The 22649-nt window shown below is 39.9% G+C and overlaps 2 protein-coding genes and 1 long non-coding RNA gene across 3 annotated transcripts in view; 2 read left to right on the forward strand and 1 right to left on the reverse strand.

Annotated features, from left to right (window-relative positions):
- On the forward strand, window positions 1-14300 carry LOC149982839 (uncharacterized). The gene is made up of 2 exons (XR_016496634.1): window positions 1-463; window positions 12958-14300. It is a non-coding gene; the product is annotated as an uncharacterized LOC149982839 (long non-coding RNA).
- si:ch211-127m7.2 (uncharacterized) lies at window positions 14292-20193 on the reverse strand. The gene is made up of 3 exons (XM_021606262.3): window positions 19546-20193; window positions 15388-15493; window positions 14292-15084 (listed from the first exon to the last, which is right to left on the reverse strand). Exons 1-3 carry the CDS (start codon window positions 19665-19667, stop codon window positions 14713-14715), a joined length of 600 nt encoding a protein of 199 aa, XP_021461937.3. The 5' UTR covers window positions 19668-20193; the 3' UTR covers window positions 14292-14712.
- LOC110525823 (LETM1 domain-containing protein LETM2, mitochondrial) overlaps window positions 18680-22649 on the forward strand; it is a 20316-nt gene continuing 16346 nt past the window's right edge. Inside the window, exon 1 of the mRNA XM_090237724.1 lies at window positions 18680-18943. The gene's annotated coding sequence lies outside the window, so the exon portion shown is untranslated. The remainder of the gene's footprint in view (window positions 18944-22649) is intronic.

Below are 22649 nucleotides of genomic sequence, written 5' to 3' on the forward strand. Positions count from 1 at the left end.
GCCTCGTTTCACAGTGCTTTGGGAAGACAGGACAATGATAGAGATTCCGCTAGTTATGTTAAATTGCAGGCGCAGATGCTCCGATTTTCAAAACCATTTGGTGCACAGTTGAAAAGTTAATGGACTAATTAGAAAAATAAAAGCAGTAATTTTCAATGAGATATAAGAGGTGTGCTGTGAGAGCATGAGAAGAGGGTCAAACTTTAAAGCCCAAGTCAAACCCTGTTTACAAGGAAAGTCCCGTTGATGTTCGCCACGCAGTTATTATGATGATCAGCTGACACAAGCTAAATATTAGCACATGATGAGACATCTCAAAGTGAAACTTAACTTATCCAGTCAACTGGTTCAGTCGAAAGTGCACTAATGCTCAACTTTGAGTGCTCTCAACACCTGCTGCGCATTGTTTAAAGAAAGATGTTGACTACCTCAACTTGACTCACGATCCTTATTATTCACCTAGGTAAGTTGTATGTACACCTTATTTTGATGTGGTAACACCTTTAAATGTAAGTATTTATAACACAGTATATTGCCGTTAGCCTTGCTTGGAAACCCGACGTTGAAGCATGCGCAGAACGATGTGTGCGTGTGTTCGGCAGGTATGCATGAGTCTCATGAATTTGGATCTTGTGCTCATGCTCCAGGTGATCTAAATCTGAATGCACTACCAGTGCTTTGAAAAGTTGATGTATTTATACTTTCTTGTGGATATGTGTTCACGCGCCCAAGGCCTAAAGGACCAGCCGCATGGACAACCGGTAAAGCAGCACGTCATTTTATTCAACATTCTGACATGTATAGATTGCGAGGAAACCTTCCTGACTCAAACTAAGATTTCTGCCCGTCGTAGAAATCAATGCAATTCAGCGGTTAACCTAGCTGTTGCTCTGTTATGAGTCTTGGACCCAATCCAATGATCATCCTTTTATGGAACTTGGCGCCTGCCTAAATAATGTGAAAGTAGCTTTTGAAGCATGTCATTGTTCTTCTGCCTATATTTATTGTCCGGACACAAATACAATCCCTCTTTCCTACGGTTATAGTTTATTTTATGCATAATATGTCCTCAACGGGTTCGTTTTTTTTAAGCGCAAGTGGTAAATTTAAGTATATAGCTAATTAGCCTACAAGAATGAGATTTCAGCTGTGCTGAGCTGGTGCGTTTGTGGGAAGACCGACATGACTAAGTACTTTTGAGGTTGGGCCAATTCTTCAACTATATACATTTAGCTAGTTTACCTAACATTCACAATACGGTCAAATTAGCTGCATTATCCACATTGATAACTGTCAAACACCGATTTGTTGTCAAACCGTTAAAAAGGTGAAACGTCACAACTCGGCTCGGCAACTCGGGTAACAACATTTTCTCCAAGTTTCCCACTTGTAATTACAATTTGGAAGGTCGTTCAAGTGAAACTTACCAGTATGAACTCTGAGCTTCCGATAACTCCAATAGCATGTGAACGCCCCACTAGCCTTTTAGCTTTATTGGTATTTTATTACATTGCTATTATTATATGTCATTTTATCACATGCTTGAATAATGTTAACATGATTGATAGCCAGGGTTGGGTAGGTTACTTCCTAAATGTAATGTCAGTTACTATTTACCTGTCCAAAATTGTAGTCAGTGAAAAGTTTTGGATTACCCAAACCCAGTAACATAATCTGATTACATTCAGTTACTTTTAGATTACTTTCCCCTTAAGCGACATTAGAAGACACACGTATGTTACCAATTGAACCACATCTATTGCAGGATAAATCGATGTTAAAGTTTACATAGCTGGCCATATATGGATGTTAAATTTAACTTCATGGTGTCACGCCCTGACCTTAGTTATCTTTGTTTTCTTTATTATTTTGGTTAGGTCAGGGTGTGACAAGGGTGGTATGTGTGTTTTTGTCTTGTTTTGGGATTGTCTAGGTAATTGTAGGTCTATGGTGGCCTGAATTGGTTCCCAATCAGAGACAGCTGTTTATCGTTGTCTCTGATTGGGAATCCAATTTAGGTTGCCATTTTCCATTTTGGTTTGGTGGGTTATTGGCTATGTGTAGTTGCATGTCAGAACTAGTTGTTTATAGTGTGACGTTCATTTTGTTAGTTTGTTTAAGTGTTTTTCGTTAAATAAAATAAGAATGTATTCCAATCACGCTGTGCCTTGGTCTCCTCGTTATGACGAACGTGACACATGGGTTGGTTATGTAGGCTTCTTCTAACCTATTGCTTTCTACTACATATAATAATAATACGATTACGTTATATCTTTACATTAATAACCAAAGTCTATCAGAATTCCATATTTACAAGATCAAGGAGTATAACATTTATTGGAATGACTGGAAGTATAGATTAGCCTAATTGTTTTACCTGAGCATAACACCAAAACTAAGGACTTATTAGCCAGCCCTACTTGAAAAATAAATGCTGCACTTTGAGCATTTCTGAAAGTGCTATTTACATGTGAAAAATGAATTCTGCATTTGTTATAGGTCTATTGTTTCACTTTTTGTTGGTGACGCACGCTTTGATATCTTGATAATATGCTGCTGTTTAAAGGGCAAATCCACAGATTAAAAAATAACAAAACGACCACCCCACCTCTGTTTTGGTAATTAAAAAAAACTGAGGGATGGGCATGGAGAAATTTAACCACTCAGAGAATAGACAGAACTATGGATGCAATGACTGACCATCCATGATATCAAAATTATTGTTTTAACCATGTTATACATTGTTTACATTTACAATGTTTATAAACATTGAAGAAAAACAAGCTTATTTTGAGTTCTCATGGAGTGTGACAGTTGAACTAAGCTCATGAGGCATTTATAAGTTATATTCTTCAAGAATCAATGGATAAAAATATATCCAAGTCCAGAAATGGATGTAGCGACTACAGATTGCCCTTTTAAGTCTATCAAAAGTGTGCGAGCTTGAACATGTGTCCATTAGGCCTATGGATTTAATGTTTTTGTGCAATAAAAGCCCCACTTGAATTCCACAGGCTGGGATCGGCACTGTACAGTTGTTGTAAGAGCACATTTTTCACTGGCTGTCCACTGGTTTAAAAAAAAATATTGATAGGCTCCTGAGTGGCGCAGCGGTACATCTCAGTGCTAGAGGTGTCACTACAGCCCCTGGTTCGATCCCGGGCTGTATCACAACCGGCCATGATTGGGAGTCCCATAGGGCGGTGCACAATGGTCCAGCGGCGTCCGGTTTAGGGGAGGGTTTGGCCAGGGTAGGCCGTTAACTTAGGCCGTCAACTTCTTGAAATCAACCATTATTGGGTTCAAATATTTATATTTGTGAACAGCCATCCACAACAACCACAATCCGTAAGGCACAAATAGCTAAATGAGAGCAGCAGTGATTCACATCAATGTGCTATGTAGATAGCAATAATAAGTGACATCCATATCGCCATAGACTACACCACTGCTGTCATACTTAACTCCAAGCGTTTATTCAAGTTGGATAATCTTTGGATGCCAACCGCAGTCATACCATTGGAAGACATAGCTTGGACTGTGGCCTACAAAAACCTATTCCTGCTCTTTTCCCGCGATCCATCAAACCTGTTTGGTGCGTCATCATAGTGGTCTCTGACTGTTAAGGAGGACAATGCAAATAGTCCTGGTAGGCATTTAAGGGATATATAAAGTGATTGCCTATAAGGACTATATATATTTTTTTATGAAGTGACTGAAAATCATAGACTGTGGCTCTAAGGCTGCCTTTACACAGGGAACCCTGATTGGTCAAAATACCAATTAGTGGCAAAATGTGTAAATGCAGCCCAAGAGCCAGTCCTACGCTTCAATTTGGAGATGCATTTTTCTTCTTCTCATTTGATAGGACAAACACAACTCCTGTATTAGCGGAAGAATGTTTCAGTTCTCATATTGACTTCTCTAACCCCAAACCCTAGTCTGCTTCGCAAGTGTTCCCGTAAGTCTTGTGATGTTGCTCCTCTTGGTTTAGAAAATATGTGGGATCCTCCTTATGGTGCCATTTCCGCATTCACATGCTAGTCAGAACTCAGACATTTCTTACTTGCTGATTCATTGAATGCGGCACGTGTATAATTACAACCAGTTAGGAAGTTGGTAATGTCAGAGTTTCTTAGTTGGGACTAGCACATGAACGCAGCATTTCTCAGAAACGAGGTAAAATCATGTCTGAATAATCTGTCTCCATTGTGGAATAATTATAATGTTAAGATTTAAATTAAGAAAGATGATCTGAGAGCAGTGCTGCCTTTCTTTTGATTTTCGAACGTTCTTCCAGTGTGGTGTTTTGGGAAAAACTGGTTACATCTTCAGCCAGTGCAGGAAAGATGCATCGTTAAAACACTCAAAAGTCTAAAGCTTTACTGCATGCTTTCCAGTCAGAACAGTTAATGCATATATTATGACGACGTTTTGGTGTTCGGCAGGGGGTTTCTTCAGCTGTTTTGAGGCTTGTCGAAGTTCAGTAGCTGAAGTCTACGCCCCTTCGTGGGTGATTGGTCAACAGTAGGGATTCTTCAATTAATTCAACGGCAGATGACTAGTTTTCATGCACATTTTTTCACTTGAGAAATACTGCACCAAACATCTTAGTTAGATGTACATTGAGCGACTAAGACCTGCTCTGCAAAAACGTTGAAATTAATTAAATTTCTTGAGTTATCTTAGATTAAATCAGACTATTTTGAGGAAGTGTGCTGGCTACGGCAGTAATATTTCCTCGTTTTTCAAGCAAAGGTATTTTAATGGAGTCTGCAAGCACAGACGTTGACTTCGCCTAGCCAAATTCTGCTAGGAACAAACCGAACCTATGTAATCGGATTAGAGGACGACCGATTAATCGGAATTGCCGATTAATTAGGGAATTATTTCAAGTTTTCATAACAATCGGAAATCTGTATTTGTGGACACCGATTTTTATTATTATTTTTTACACCTAAATTTAATCTTTATTTAACTAGGCAAGTCAGTTAAGAACACATTCTTATTTTCAATGACTGCCTAGGAACGGTGGGTTAACTGCCTCGTTCAGGGGCAGAACGACAGATTTTCACCTTGTCAGCTCGGGGGATCCAATCTTGCAATTAACTAATCCAACGCAATAACGACCTGCCTCTCTCTCGTTGCACTCCACAAGGAGACTGCCTGTTACGCGAATGGAGCAAGGTAAGTTGCTAGCTAGCATTAAATTTATCTTATAAAAAACAATCAATCATAATCACTAGTTAACTACACATGGTTGATGTTATTACTAGATATTATCTAGCGTGTCCTGCGTTGCATATAATCTGACTGAGCATACAAGTATCTAAGTATCTGACTGAGCGGGGGTAGGCAGAAGCAGGCGCGTAAACATTCATTCAAACAGCACTTTGTTGCGTTTTGCCAGCAGCTCTTCGTTGTGCGTCAAGCATTGAAATGGCTAGCTAGTTAGCGCACGCTAATAGTGTTTCAAACTTCACTTGCTCTGAGCCTTGCATTGGTTGTATCCCTTGCTCTGCATGGCTAATGTTGCTTCGAGGGTGGGTGTTGTCGTTGTGTTCCTGGTTTGAGCCCAGGGAGGAGCGAGGAGAGGGACGGAAGCTATACTGTTACCCTGGCAATACTAAAGTGCCTATAAGAACATCCAATAGTCAAAGGTTAATGAAATACAAATGGTATAGAGGGAAATAGTCCTATAATTCCGATAATAACTACAACCTAAAACTTCTTACCTGGGAATATTGAAGACTCATGTTAAAAGGAACCACCAGCTTTCATATGTACTCATGTTCTGAGCAAGGAACTTAAACGTTAGCTTTTACTTTCTTCTCCAACACTTTGTTTTTGCATTATTTAAACCAAATTGAACATATTTCATTATTTATTTGAGGCTAAATTGATTTTATTGATGTATTATATTAAGTTAAGTGTTCATTCAGTATTGTTGTAATTGTAATTATTACAAATAAATAAATAAAAATGGCCAATTAATCGGTATCGGCTTTTTGGTCCTCCAATAATCTGTATCGGTATCGGCGTTGAAAAATCATAAACGGTCTACCTCTAATACCTGATGCCTTTTGTTCCAACTCTATCGGGAAACCGGGCCCTGGAAGAATAGCTCACAGTGTTGTGTGAGTATTTAGTCAGCCACCAATTTTGCAAGTTCTCCCACTTAAAAAGATGAGAGGCCTATAATTTTCATCATAGGTACACTTCAACTATGACAGACAAAATTAGAAAAAAAATCCAGAAAATCACATTGTAGGATTTTCAATGCATTTAAAAACATGATTTAGGTGAAGGCTGATTTGTAATTCATATATACAGAATAAAAAACAGTACATCCTGCCAGCACGCCCACAAGAGAGCCACTCGGGTGAAGAATGAGGCGTGGAAGAGAGCGAGGAACGAGATGGGAGTAACAATCCAGGCTATTTGCTCTGAGACCAGCATAATAATGTAATGAAACAAGCAGGGAGAAGGTTTCTAACCCTCACATTCTAGCCCGAAGTCCAGCACGCTATCGACTATGCCCAAATGTATTTATTGGGGCCGATTGTGGCTAAAAACATTTTTCAATTAGAATCTTGAACATGTGGAAAGGGGAAAAAGTGTTATTATTAGTTTTACACAAGTGTAGCAGGATGGACTATTAGCTGAACAATACACTATTCAACCTTTACTAAAGAATTGTCTAATAGCCGAGCTAGGTGTGAATCCCCTCCCCAACTTGAGCTAGGTGTGAAACCCCCTCCCCAACTTGCAACAAATCATTTGTATCTATCTTTCCACACCTACCTACACACATGTTTAAAAACTTCTTATGGCTTCAGGGGCAGTATTGAGTAGCTTGGATGAATAATGTGCCCAGAGTCAACGGCCTGCTCCTCAATCCCAGTTGCTAATGTATGCATATTATTAGTATATTTGGATAGGAAACACTGAAGTATCTAAAACTGTTTGAATGATGTCTGAGTTTAACAGAACTCATATGGCAGGCAAAAACGTTATTGAAGATGTATGAAAACATCCTAAACATTGATTCTATACTTAGTTTGAAATGTTTCTACGACCTGTAATATAACTTTTTGAACTTTTCGTCCGACGTCCGGCTGGACCTGCACGAGCGTTTGGATTTGTGTACTAAACGCCCTAACAAAAGTAGCTACTTGGGCATAAATAATGGACATTATCAAACAAATCAAACATTTATTGTGGAACTAGGATTCCTGGGAGTGCATTCTGATGAAGATCATCAAAGGTAAAGGAATATTTATAATGTTTTTTTCTGATTTCTGTTGACTCCAATTTGGCCGATTTTAATTAAATTTTTCTTCTGAGCGTTGTTCTCAGATTATTGCATGGTTTGCTTTTTCCGTAAAGCTTTTTTGAAATCTGACACAGCGGTTGCATTAAGGAGAGGTATATCTATAATTCCATGTGTAACACTTGTATTTTCATCAACATTTTATGATGAGTATTTCTGTAAAATTGATGTGGCTATGCAAAATCACTGGATGTGTTTGGAACTACTGAACGTAACAACGTAAACTGATTTTTAAAAATAAATATGAACTTTATCAAACAAAACATACATGTATTGTGTAACATGAAGTCCTATGAGTGTCATCTAATGAAGATCATCAAAGGTTAGTGATTAATTTTATCTCTTGTGCTTCTTTGTGACTCCTATATTTGGCTGGAAAAATGGCTGTGTTTTTCTGTGGCTTGGTGGTGACCTAACATAATCGTTTGTGGTGCTTTCACTGTAAACGCCTATTTGAAATCGGACACTGTGGTGGGATTAACAACAAGATTACCTTTAAAAAGGTATAAGATACAGTGCCTTGCGAAAGTATTCGGCCCCCTTGAACTTTGCGACCTTTTGCCACATTTCAGGCTTCAAACATAAAGATATAAAACTGTATTTTTTTTTGTGAAGAATCAACAACAAGTGGGACACAATCATGAAGTGGAACGACATTTATTGGATATTTCAAAACTTTTTTAACAAATCAAAAACTGAAAAATTGGGCGTGCAAAATTATTCAGCCCCTTTACTTTCAGTGCAGCAAACTCTCCAGAAGTTCAGTGAGGATCTCTAAATGATCCAATGTTGACCTAAATGACTAATGATGATAAATACAATCCACCTATGTGTAATCAAGTCTCCGTATAAATGCACCTGCACTGTGATAGTTTCAGAGGTCCGTTAAAAGCGCAGGGAGCATCATGAAGAACAAGGAACACACCAGGCAGGTCCGAGATACTGTTGTGAAGAAGTTTAAAGCCGGATTTGGATACAAAAAGATTTCCCAAGCTTTAAACATCCCAAGGAGCACTGCGCAAGCGATAATATTGAAATGGAAGGAGTATCAGACCACTGCAAATCTACCAAGACCTGGCCGTCCCTCTAAACTTTCAGCTCATACAAGGAGAAGACTGATCAGAGATGCAGCCAAGAGGCCCATGATCACTCTGGATGAACTGCAGAGATCTACAGCTGAGGTGGGAGACTCTGTCCATAGGACAACAATCAGTCGTATATTGCACAAATCTGGCCTTTATGGAAGAGTGGCAAGAAGAAAGCCATTTCTTAAAGATATCCATAAAAAGGGTTGTTTAAAGTTTGCCACAAGCCACCTGGGAGACACACCAAACATGTGGAAGAAGGTGCTCTGGTCAGATGAAACCAAAATTGAACTTTTTGGCAACAATGCAAAACGTTATGTTTGGCGTAAAAGCAACACAGCTGAACACACCATCCCCACTGTCAAACATGGTGGTGGCAGCATCATGGTTTGGGCCTGCTTTTCTTCAGGAGGGACAGGGAAGATGGTTAAAATTGATGGGAAGATGGATGGAGCCAAATACAGGACCATTCTGGAAGAAAACCTGATGGAGTCTGCAAAAGACCTGAGACTGGGACGGAGATTTGTCTTCCAACAAGACAATGATCCAAAACATAAAGCAAAATCTACAATGGAATGGTTCAAAAATAAACATATCCAGGTGTTAGAATGGCCAAGTCAAAGTCCAGACCTGAATCCAATCGAGAATCTGTGGAAAGAACTGAAAACTGCTGTTCACAAATGCTCTCCATCCAACCTCACTGAGCTCGAGCTGTTTTGCAAGGAGGAATGGGAAAAAATGTCAGTCTCTCGATGTGCAAAACTAATAGACATACCCCAAGCGACTTACAGCTGTAATCGCAGCAAAAGGTGGCGCTACAAAGTATTAACTTAAGGGGGCTGAATAATTTTGCACGCCCAATATTTCAGTTTTTGATTTGTTAAAAAAGTTTGAAATATCCAATAAATGTCGTTCCACTTCATGATTGTGTCCCACTTGTTGTTGATTCTTCACAAAAAAATACAGTTTTATATCTTTATGTTTGAAGCCTGAAATGTGGCAAAAGGTCGCAAAGTTCAAGGGGGCCGAATACTTTCGCAAGGCACTGTATGTCGATATAGGACTCGTTTTACTGTGGATATAGATACTTTTTTACCTGTTTCCTCCAGCATCTTCACAAGGCCTTTTGCTGTTGTTCTGGGATTGATTTGCACTTTTCGCACCAAAGTACGTTAATCTCTAGGAGACCAAACCCGTCTCCTTCCTGAGCGGTATGCCGGCTGCGTGGTCCCATGGGGTTTATACTTGCGTACTACTGTTTGTACAGATGAACGTTGTACCTTCAGGCATTTGGAAATTTCTCCCAAGTATGAACCAGTGTAGGTCTACAATTGTTTTCTGAGGTTTTGGCTGATTTATTTTTTAATTTCCCATGATGTCAAGCAGAGGCACTGAGTTTTAAGGTAGGCATTGAAAGACATCCACAGGTACACCTCCAATAGGCTAATTGACATCATTTGAGTCAATCAGAAGCTTCTAAAGCCATGACATCATTTTCTGGAATTTTCCAAGCCGTTTAAAGGCACAGTCAACTTAGGGTATGTAAACTTCTGACCCACTGGAGTGATGCAGTGAATTATAAGTGAAATAATCTGTCTGTAAACAATTGTTGGAAAAATGACTTGTCATGCACATAGTAGATGTCATAACCGACTTGCCAAAACTATAGTTTGTTAACAAGAAATTTGTAGAGTTGTTGAAAAACTAGTTTTAATGACTCCAACCTAAGTGTATGTAAACTTCCGACTTCAACTGTATATTTGTCATGGCTCCCGAGTGGCGCAGCATCTTGGTGCAAGAGGCTTTACTACAGTCCCTGGTTTGAATTCAGACTGTATCACATCCGAACGTGATTGGGAGTGCCGTAGAGCGGCTCACAATTGGCCCAGCGTCATCCGGGTTTGTCCAGGGTAGGCCATCATTGTAAATAAGCATTTGTACTTAACTGACTTGCCTGGTTAAATAAAGGTTAAATTTATAAAAACAACTGGTGGCAACTGCAGCACAATCAATAGAAGGTGAACAGTGGCTGGTGCCTAAAAATATAGATAACTTGTTTTATGCAGGTGTTGCACACCAACAGATGGAGAAAACCTACACCAGTCGAGCATTTCATTTCAACAATCTTCATTTTAATTTAACTTTGCAAACAACAAGAGGGCTTAATTGGAGTCTATTTCTTTGGAGCCTAGACCTATATCAAACAATTTAACTGGCTGAGGTAGTCTGAGGCATAACAGCCTAATAGAAGTAGGATTTTTTTTGGTCCTACTTACAATTGCAACTGGTCAAAAATGTAGCATCCTACATAAAACGATCATTTAAAGAAAACAAGTCTGCACGTTCGAACTAAAACAATGTAACTAAAAATGAAAGCGCACATTTGTAAATCTCAAACTCTAAAAGTTTGTAAACACAATGTGTGTGACATTGTGTTTACAATAAAGAATGTAGCCCATCATGGAAATGTTTCCTATTAGCAGGACAATAGACTTTTTATAGCCCGGCTACTGTTGTGGAAATCTCTCAACTCGCAATGTAATGTATTCGATGCTTAAGTACTCTAAAGTGTTACATATCTAACTCAAAACAGCATTTCTTCATCAACATCTTTATGCTTTCGTTAACCTTCTTGATCTTGACCTTCTTCCCTTTATTTCTGTAGCAATTTTGAGAAAATTGCTCAAGGGCCACGGTTGATTCGTCTGTGAAGATGACATTCTTGAATGTTTCGCAAGTTTTGATCTGAGCCTGCAGGACGCAAAGTTCTTTGTTTGTCAGACAAATCGTAGGGTTGAAACTACAGAACAGTACAAAACAAGCGAACACACAGGGTTAATGTTCTGATTTAAAAAATATATATATAATTTCTTACCGAGCCTTTCCATAAGTCCATGCAAGTTTCTTCAAGTGTCTTCTGACTGTAATTAGAGTGATGTTGTGCCGTAATGCCAGCAGATTACAGATTGCCTTTGCCGATTGCTCGTCATCTTCACGAACATAAGCAAGTCATGTCTGCTAAATAATCAATTTAGGTTTCTCCAGAAATAATTCGAAATAACAAACTGTCTTTCTTTACAAATTAGTGAGAATGTCTCACCCCATGTTCAAGAATGGCCTTTTTCTCACTCTAATATTAAAATGAAATCTCCAAAATATCGTTACTTTTTAAACAAAGCGATTTATAATTATGAATTAATTTAGAATTGTATAAAAGCCCGTTTAGGATCTGTGAGAATATAGATAATAATTTTGTCCTCCAATCCTCTAGATGTAATTATTGGCGGAGAGTCACGTCATTGAAAAACATATTCTGTAGGCGAAATTAGTCTCACTAGTGTTGAGTAATGTGCTGTTAAATGGTATTTATTTAAAGAGGATGTTGAGGTTAGAACTGTTTTTTTTGCACTGTTTCGCTCTGCTCTGGGGCAAGCATGGGGACTAGTCTTGATATATCAATGAGATTTTTATTTTCACTTAATCTCCGTTTGGGTATTGGCTAGACAATAATTAGAAAATTAGGGTGCAGAAATGTTATGCTCTTACACTCCATTATTTAACTAGGCAAGTCAGTTAAGAACAAATTCTTATTTACAAGGACAGCCTACTCCTTCCTCCTGTTGTACAGCACCATATTTTCCATTCCCATCCTAATGGAAACCCTGATGGTTTTGTTTTTTGTTTTTCTCTGAATAGAAACACCACAATATTAATCAAATTAATTAAGCCAAATTTCTTAAAATCAATCCCATATACTATGTTATTACAAAAAAAGGTCTTAAATTCTCTGGTAATGCTAATACGGAAGACTATCAAATGCTTCTCTAAGATGCCCTCTGGTGGTCAAACTAGCAATAACTTGCGTTAACAGAAAAAATGGCTGACAAATAGATAACGTGCCACGGAATGCTGCAGCAACCCGCAAGGTGTGCCGCAGTATGACGCAACTTTTAAAGGAGGAACCACTGTAATAGTGAAGACATCAAAACTATGAAATAACACAATGAATCATGTCGAAACCAAAAAAGTGTGAAACAAATCAAAATATATTTGAGATTATTCAAAGTAGCCAGCCTTTGCCTTGATGACAGCTTGATGAAAACACCTAAAAGAATTGCACTACATCACTGGCCACCAGGCAGGCCAAAACTCCATCACACCAAAACGTGCTGAAATTTTTGTTGGTCTTTTCAAACGGTTCGTACACTGAGGGCATTATCATCCTAATCACAGTATTATTCTAACCTCGTAGTGTGGAAAGAGGATAATCACGTTTTTGACTGCACTGGGCCTTTAAGATCTTTGATAGGCTGATGTGTAATTTGTTACAGGAAATCACTGTCAGCTGGTGAGGTTAGCATAGGGCTAACATGTGGCAGGTTATCTGATAGAACACTACATTGTAGCTGGTCCCATCGCATGCAACTACGTCGAGGATTGTAATTGGTTGATGCACATTTTTGAGAAAAACGTTAGGTTTAACTTTTTCTAATGTCCAAGTATAGACCCCTCTATCTTATTTATTTACTTTCTCCACAGTACCCCAACTCGAGGCAAGAAGAGGTAGTGAAAGTGCACTGACTCCTACAGGCTCCTCGTGATGGTTCTCTCAACCATGGAGCACAGCACCAGAAGACCTCCACGCTGCTGGCCTCCGGTGGCTCTTTTCCTCGTCTTCATCCTCACCCAGCAGCTCTACGCCCTCATCGTGTTACACGGCCAGTTGGTCAGCTCTAGTGAGGCCAACATCAGCCCTTTCAACTTCTGCCTCCAGGGACAAGATGTTGGAGTTACCTGTGATGATCAACACAACAACATGGCTACCACCGCTGGTGAATTAGTGGATATACTCAGGGTTCTGGTCATTATGAGTCTGTATATTCCACTGGTGCTGGTGCCCTTTGCCCTCATGGCCTTTCTGTTTGCAGTCTGCTGTGATGACAGAGGGGTGTTGTGGTTCAGTGTCAGCTGTCTGGCTGCTTCCAGCCTACTGATGCTTGTGGGCCTCTGTGTGTTTGTGGGGCTCCACTTTAACTATGCGTCATTGGCTGGTATGACAGCAGGGTACTATGTCTGTGTGTTTGTTAATGCTGAGCTGGTTACAGCAGCTGTACTGACCTGGATGACAGGGAGGCGGCAGCTAAGAGATAAGACGACATCCAATGATAACTAATAACCCAGTGGAGAGGCTTGCTGGTAACCAACAAGGGATTGTCCTCCCTAGTGTTCAAATAAGAGGAAATGTTCAGCAACCCCTAACTGGTCAGGAAAAACAAGTCAACTTTTGAGTTTTTCAATGTGTTCAACATGATCAACCAAAAGGGTGTATGACTGTCTATATAATGTTTTTCAAAACATACTATTCATAACTTTATTTAGTCTGTTTTCATGTTTGTGTTCTGTTCTGTACATAGATGCATATTTTAAATCAAATTAAGTTTCCAATATAAACTCTGATACAGAGATACTTTACTCTTTGACTACTACTACTACTACTATAGTCCTACTGTACTGTGGTCGGTAATGTTGACGACAAAAATGCTACAGTCATTTTAATAAATCGACCACTAGCCTAAGTAATTAAAAAGGATATTGCATACGTTTTGGCTAACTGTCATGTTCCAGTAAATGAGTGTGATAACCTACTTTACCTTATAATCATTGTTAAGTTAAAACCACCAATTTTGCTCACGAGTCTCAAATGTACATGATTTATTCATCAAAATTGTGAAGTGTATGACATGCCTGTTGATCATAAGCCTATGTTGATGGTCAACAAAGATTTCTCTAATTTCTGTGAATTTGGTCAGGTCACCAAAAAAGTGACATATTGCAGCTTTAAAAATAAAATAAATTGAATCAATAAAAGTGCCTTGAGAATATCCCAGTAGTCACATTTTATTCTTCAATCAAAATTATATTTTTTGGTTTCTATTACAAAGTATGTCATTGCCCTTTTACTGCTCTTAAAGGGGAAACTATCTTGAGCAGTTGCGCCTAATATTGTTCACATCATTAGTTGCACCTAGTGAGACAGTTTTTAGGCCCAATGCCTTTTCTAAGACGGTGCATAAACACTTCACAGATTAAACCTAATCCTGTATTCATAAATGCTTTCAATGGAGATGTATTTACTAACATTACCAAGAACCCACTATAAATAATTCATGTTATGGGTCCCATTTGCCCCCATTGACTATTTTTAATATACTCTAGTCTACATGACCTCACTGTGTATCCCCCCCCCATCTCAGTTTGTAAGGAAAGCATCTCAAAGTGTTCTGTGGTTTATCATCAGGTGAAGAATATCTCCCTTACAAGCCTGAGGGCATCATCGTCTGCTGTGGGAGACTGTGACCGTGAGTGGTCCTCTGCTCCAACATCCTGAGCCAAATCCCCTGGACCATCAGCATCGTCGTGACCTGGTCCTGAACTCTGACCCTCAGGTCCCTGCTCTGTGTTGTTATTGTGAGTGTTGTTGTTTTGAGCGTACAGTAGAGTGTCCTCCTCGGCTACATCGATGTCCGTTTCTGAGACATACGTCCTCTCCTGTGCATCAGAGTCTGAGGACTCCGCCACCACGTCCAACTCAGACAGCCTCCTCTTCTTCTCCCTGACACAGTTGTTTTTTGCATTCATAGAGCAGCCCACCACACTCCTTTTGACCTATACAGGGTGAATTGGATAAAACAGACAGAAATAGCTCAGTTATATCCACTAGGAATGATTTAAACCTCCCCACCAGATGTTTCACAATTTTGTTGTAGCCCTGAACTAGCTCACCTGAGTCACCTATTCAAAGGCATGATGATTACCTGATGAGTTGAATCAGGTGTGCTAGCTCTGGATTAGATCAAATAACAGCTGGAGGTCCCACCTAGAGGTCCTTCATACTGTGGTCTAAGCTAGTTAGCTGCAACCCCCCCCCCTATCCCTCAGTGAATCATCGCGCAGTCTATGGAACATCACCTGTTTGTCATCATGACGAGCTCCATCTTCTCCACCTCCAAAATCATTCAAATAACTGACAGCTGCCTCCACCAGCTCCTTTTCATTCATGCAGTAGAAGGCCACTCTGGACAGCAAGAGAGGGAAAATTAAGTCCTATGTGCAGAAAACGAATGCTTTTCATATAGCCATCAGGTTACTTTTAGTTGAAAAATAGAAAAGTTAGTGGTTGAAACCACACTCTACAGAAAACAATTGCCGTTTTGAAAATGCAGTAAAATTGCACTAACTGTGGTATTTGTCAGAATAAACTGCAAAATTACTGCAGTAAAAAACTTATTTTGGAAGCAATATATAACTGCAGTACAGTGTATTGCAGCTATACTGCGTTCTGACCAGTGGATGCTCCTCAGAGGAGGAAGGGGAGGACCATTCTCCTCAGTGAATTTCATAAAAAATTACAATTGTAAAACATTGTAAAAGTTATCCTTCTTAGATAAAACTATAAATATAATCACATCAAATAATTGATTAAAACACTATTTTAGTGAGGATTGAAAATATGCTTGGCCTATCATGTATGTTAAAAGCTACATTTTGCAACATATGGTGTGACTAGCGGAAAGGCTGTGGCTGGCCTTGAGGTGTAGGTAGCTATCATGAGTTGTGGGAGACACGTACAGAACGTAGGCAGTTAAGCAGACTGTCTTTTGTTAGAACTCAAACTTAGAAATAACAGGAACCAGATAACGGTGTCTAGGGTGTGAGCGCATGGATATTCTACACAGCAACAGTTACCGTACATGTATCAACTGGAGCGCCCGGGGGCTGGTACCAGCTCGTGCGCCAACAATCAACGATAGGCTGGGTGAGTCTAAACCACGCCCAGTCTCTACTCTGCGACAGGCCGGCTCGGAAGCAGGAACTACTTCTGTCAGAGTATATTATAATAATTTTGTCAGGAACAAGTTCAGTTCTCTGTTTGCCCTGCGAGGTGTGACAGAGAGCCCGTATATACAAAAATTGCATTTACCACTTATTGCTTAGCTAATAAAAAATATTTTAGCATACAATCGGTGACTCAATGTCATATTTATCCTGATACCAGATTCGAATTGATGCAACCCTAACATTTTGCAAAAAGTCTACAGTAGCCTCAGCAGCACTCTGTAGAGTAGCACCATGGTGTAGCCGGAGGACAGCTAGCTTTCGCCTTCCTCTGAGTACATGGACTTCAATACAAAACCTTGGGAGGCTCATTGTTCTCACCCCCTTCCATAGACTTACACCAGCCTTTCTTAAAGTATGGGTTGCGGACCTGTTAATGGTGGGTTGCGACGTGTCAGAGTAAATGTATAATTAATTACAGGAATTGATTTGGCCAAGTCTCTGCTCAGCAGCGGTCTCTGCTCTGTTTTGCAGCTGCACAAGTGTGACAGGGAGATGCCCGTGTGCTTCGCGGTTTACCAGATATTTTTTCTGTAGTTTTCTTGAAGATCACTCCGCGTCACACACAATGCAGCGCTGTCGTTCAGCAGCAGATGATGCGCTGTCTGCCACTGACTTGTCATTCCCACTCGCCATCACTCACCGCTGTCATCAAATGGATTCATGCTAGCCACAAGTTCTGACTGAGCTCAATTGTCATGAAACGCATATACAGCGATGAGTTTCTCTCTCTTTCATACAAACTTGTAACGAGGAGCGACCACAATGTGTTTTGTGTGGGGAAGTGCTTAGTAATGAGTCTCTCAAAACTAACAAATTAATAAAACGACACTTCCTGACCAAACATCCACAGTATGATGGTAAACCCAGGGAGTTCTTTGAGAACAGAGCAGAATGCTTCAGGGAACAGTGATTCGACAATGGAAAAGTAAGTCAGCTAGCAAGGCATTGTTGTCATTTTATAACAGGTGATTGATTATAAGCAGAAAAAGGGAGTACTAACTATCTCTCATCGTAGTAGATGTGAGTTTCTCTTTCAAACAATCCCCTGGCCTTGTACACAGCTAATAGCTAACATTCACCAAAGCAAGCAAGCTACTGTTAGTGCAACCCTAGTAACAGTACAGATTAAAATAAAATGATCAGGCCTACTGTACATCAAAACGGAGCCCAGAATATACATGCTTGTTGAAAACTTCAACCAGCTACACACCTCTCATTAGAACTGTGTGTGTGTTTTCTGGTCTACATCTGTGTGATGTGATCAATCAGTTTATTCCAGTTTAGAATAAAAAAATATGTATTGTATTTTAACAGCAACAGTTCCAACCTAGACTTTCTTTCAACAATAATTTATACAGTAAGATGTACAGTAGGCCTGATTATTTTTCATCTGTACTGTTACTTAGGGTTGTGTAACCGGTGTGAAATGGCTAGCTAGTTAGCGGGGTGTGCGCCTATTGCGTTTCAATCGGTGACATCACTCGCTCTGAGACCTTGAAGTAGTTGTTCCCTTGCTCTACAAGGGTCGTGGCTTTTGTGGAGCGATAGGTAACAATGCTTCGAAGGTGACTGTTGATGTGTGCAGAGGGTTCGGGGCAAGGGACGGAAGCTATACTGTTACATTGGTGCTGTGACCCAGATCACTGGTTGCTGTAGAAAAGGAGGTCAAAAAGGAGGGTGAGTGTAACCAGTGTGAAATGGCTAGCTAGTTAGCGGGGTGCGTGCTAATAGCATTTCAAATCGGTGACATCACTCTCTCTGAGACCTTGAAGTAGTTGTTCCCTTGCTCAGCAAGGGCCACGGCTTTTGTGGAGCGATGGTTTGAGGATGACTGTTGTCGGTGTGTGCAGAGGGTCCCTGGTTCGAGCCCAGGTAGGGGTGAGGAGAGGGACGGAAGCTATACTGTTACAATTGCACTATCAAAAACTGCCTGTGTGTGTGTGTTCTGTTGTACATCTGTGTGATGTGATCAATAAGTTTATTCCAGTTCAGAATTAAAAATATTTATTGTATTTTAACAGCAACCTAGAAAAGTTCCAACTGAGACAGATATGTAAGAGTGTTTTTAATGGTGGAAAATAAATCTGAATAGATATTTATATGGATATTTAATTTCAATGTTATTTGTTTGTCTATATTGCATTTGTTTTAGGCATAAGGGCAAAGAAATGTACCAATATTTATTTATAGTTGCATATTTTCCTAAGTGTGAATTTCTCATTTGTGTCCCAGGCTGAAAAAGTTTAAGAACCCCTGATTTACACAGTAATTATGACAATTTCCGGAGGACATCCTCCAGCCTATCAGAGATCTTGAAGCATGAACTGACATGTTGTCCACCCAATCAATGGATCAGATATTTAATCTAGTACTGAAAGCATAAACTACAGCTAGCTAGCACTGCAGTGTATAAAATGTGGTGAGTAGTTGACTCAGAGAGAAAGACAACAGTTAACAAATACATTTCTTCCAAAATGAAGGAGAAGTAAGAGAAAAATATCTAGAGGGGGATTGTCATTTTTTCCACTTTCAGTTTCACTTACTTAGCTAGCAAATGCAGCAAGCTAGTTTAGCCTACCTAAACAACCTGCTTTCCAACACAACACTGGAACTCTTCCAAATCAAGGTAAGCTTTTGGTATTATAAATGATTGCCACCAGGGCCCACCGTTGTAACTGCTTACTGACTGTGCCGTTACTCTATGATTGTAGCGGGTTTACTAACGCCTTAGTTCCATTAGCTATGCTGACTATGACGTTACTTTAGCTAATATACTCCAGCTAATATGGTGACAACGATGTAGGCTGTGTATGGGGGTTTGGCTTGGAAAGGTTTTTTCGCCTGGTCACATACAGCTGATGTGTTGTGCATTGAAGTCCACAAGCGAAGAGATGTCACACCTGTGTGCACCCTACGTTGTAAACTTTCATTCATAGGCTAGGTTGTTGCAACCTCATGATGGATATAGGGGAAATTCGAGTATCATGTAGTAGCCGAAACCTATCGCTGTAACTAACATTGAACTGGGTGAATGGAACAGGAATGAGTCATCCAATATTCTGTAATAGAAATAAAGCCATGCTCATGAAAAAAAACGTCCTAATCTTAAACGGCACTGTCTGACTGTAATGTTTTTCGTAAGGGCACTGCCCACCTATAGTATAGGTATTATTTCATATCTCAAGAATATCAGGTTAATTTGTCCTTTGATGAAACTACACTGCCCACCTTTCAACTCGTTTCCTCGTTCTCTTGCCTGAAGTTATCCTCTTCAGTGTCTCCTTATCTTTCACTCTGTCCTCATCCTTCCTTGCCATCCAAGACGGTAGTTCCCGCCGCTTTCCTGCCATGTCAACGATGTACTGTATGCTCAGTTTAAAGTAGTACAGAAATACGACTAAAATACAGTGTTTATATCACAACTCCGTGAATTTTCGATGTCATTTCACAACTTCTATTTTTTCCGGTTTGATACGTCCGCAGCCGTAGGGAGGATATACTTGTGAGGAGATGGGAAACTCCGTTGGTATCGTATTAAGGCCCCTTGTGTGCGTTGCCAACCCGTCGTCAATGGGCCGCGCGTTGCATTCTGGGCGATTCTGTGACAATTAGAACTCTCCTTCAAGGAGTCAGTTGAGCGCCAGCTCCAAAAAACATCCATTAGCATGAATTTCGTCAACAAGCTTGTCTGTAATATCGTATAGCTTTGGAATCGTGACATTGCGTACTTTCGAGGAAAATAACCAAGTTAAGGATGGATTGCGTTAAAATTAGTTTAGCAACCGCGTGACGCACCATAGAACGTGAACACGATTGGTCGACATTCTGCTGGTGAGGCTTTATGATGGTCTTCCGGTAATTGCCATTAGGATCACTATCTCCTTTCTCTGAACTCTCTGAATACATACGCCTCGCGTCCTCTCCTTTCCCCATTGGATACATTTAGAGGGACTTCTGGCTTTCTCATCCAATGGGTCTTGAGAAGGAGACGAGGAGCGAGGACGCGATAAATGTTTGAGATATTTCCATACATATCGAAAGTTCTAATCATAGCCATTAATTGCTTAGCCTAGAGTGCCATGTTGCGGACAAGAAGAGAAACACTACAATGTGCGTAATGCATCTGTAGTTTAGTTTCTATGACGTTATTGTAAAGTCACGACCAAAGAAAATTGTAAAATGTTTATTATATACTGAACACAAATAAACGCAACATGCCATGCATTCATTGATTTTACTGAGTTACAGTTCATATGAGGATATCAGTCAATTTAAATAAATCCATTCGACACTAATCTATGGATTTCACATCACTGAGAGTACAGATGTGCATCTGTTGGTCACAGATACCTTAAATGGGTCTCACAAAGGGCCTCAGGATCTCGTCACTGTATTTTTTTGCATTCAAATTGCCATTGATAAAATGCAATTGTGTTCGTTGTCCGTAGCTTATGCCTGCCCATACCATAACCCCACCACCACGGGGCTGGCACTGTTCACAACGTTGACATCAGCAAACCGCTCGCCCACATGACGCAATAGACGTGGTCTGCGATTGAGGCCGGTTGGACGTACTGCCAAATTCTCGAAAACAAACAGATGTTGGAGGTTTATGTTAGAGAAATAAACATTAAATTCTTTGGCAACAGCTCTGGTGGACATTCTACAAGTTAGCATGACAATTGCGTGCTCCCTCAACTTGAGACATCTGTGGCATTGTGTTGTGTGACAAATGCACATTTTACAGTGGTCTTTTATTGTCCAGCACAGCACAAGGTGCACCTGTGTAATTATCATGCTGTTTAATCAGATTATTGATATACCACACCTGTCAAGTGGATGGATTATCTTGGCAAAAGAGAAATGCTCACTAAGTGGATGTATACAGATTTGTGCACAGCATTTGAGAGAAATAAGCTTTTTGTGCTTATGGAACATTTCTGGGATCTTTTAATTCAGGTCATGGGATAAACACTTTTTACATGTTGCGTACATATTTTTGTTCAGTGTAATTTAACTTTTTACAGCTCCTAGACGGTTGCTTTTATAACAACCATCTGTGTTTATATGAAGTATAATTTGGGATTTCTTCAAGTCTTCTACACTAGATGGAGCCTTTGAGACCCTTCCTTCCATATTACAGTGTGGCCATCCATTTTAAAGTGATAGTTCACCCAAATTAGAAAATTACATTGGTTTAATTACCCTGTAAGCAATCTATGGACAAGTCATGACAGCAATCCATACTTTGGTTTTGTTTCCCTGGCACTGTTTCCATGATTTAGCATTTGTGGCACAAATCCCTTTTAAGGCATGGGACTGATATGAGCATTTTTCCCGCATCTTATTCAAAACATCTATACGTGACTTTGCTGAGCTTCACAATCAATTTTAGATAAATGCTAGCATCCATCCCATGACTTGAATGGGATTTGTGCCACAAATGCTAAAACGTTAGCATGTGGAAACCAATTGATTGCTATCATACCTTGTCCATAGACTGCTTACAGGGTACAGAAACCAACGTGTTATTTAGTAATTTGGGTGAACTATCCTTTTAAACCATCTATGGGCCCAGTATATTGAACACAATCAATATATATTACCACTTTTTAAAGCACATTCACTCACCTTCATACAATAAAACCCCACACAAACATCCCAAAATGAATACTTTACACCACGTCAAGAGTTTATTTGACTGTATTTCAGAATAATTTTCGGTAAACAAGTTTTTTGCTATTTTTCTTTCACAAAATGTAATACAGCCGTACTGTCGTATTTCATAAAAATAGTTGTTCACTTTGGTCTTTGGAACTACAGTATCAACCATTGGCTGATGCATGCAACGTCTGAGCAGGGGAACGCGATCCATATGATATAGCAATCTGATGCCCAACTGCTCAGATGATGATTTGGCACACAATCAATCAAATGTATTTATAAAGCCCTTTTTACATCAGCAGATGTCACAAAGGACTTTACAGAAACCCATCCTAAAACTCCAAACAGCAAGCAATGCAGATGTAGAAGCACGGTGGCTAAGAAAAACTCCCTAGAAAGGCAGGAACCTAGGAAGAAATCTAGAGAGGAGCCAGGCTCTGAGAGGTGGCCAGTCCTCTTCTGGCTGTGCCTGGTGGAGATTTATAAGAGTACATGGCCATTAAGGCCAGATTGTTCTTCAAGATGTTCAAATGTTCATAGATGACCAGCAGGGTCAAATAGTAGTCACAGTGGTTGTAGAGGGTGCAACAGGTCAGTGCCTCAGGAGTAAATGTCAGTTGACTTTTCATATCTGAGCATTCAGAAGTCGAGACAGCAGGTGTGGTAGG

This window comes from Oncorhynchus mykiss, chromosome 6 (assembly GCF_057628025.1).
Source record: "Oncorhynchus mykiss isolate SJ-2025 chromosome 6, ASM5762802v1, whole genome shotgun sequence".
Lineage (NCBI taxonomy): Eukaryota > Metazoa > Chordata > Actinopteri > Salmoniformes > Salmonidae > Oncorhynchus > Oncorhynchus mykiss.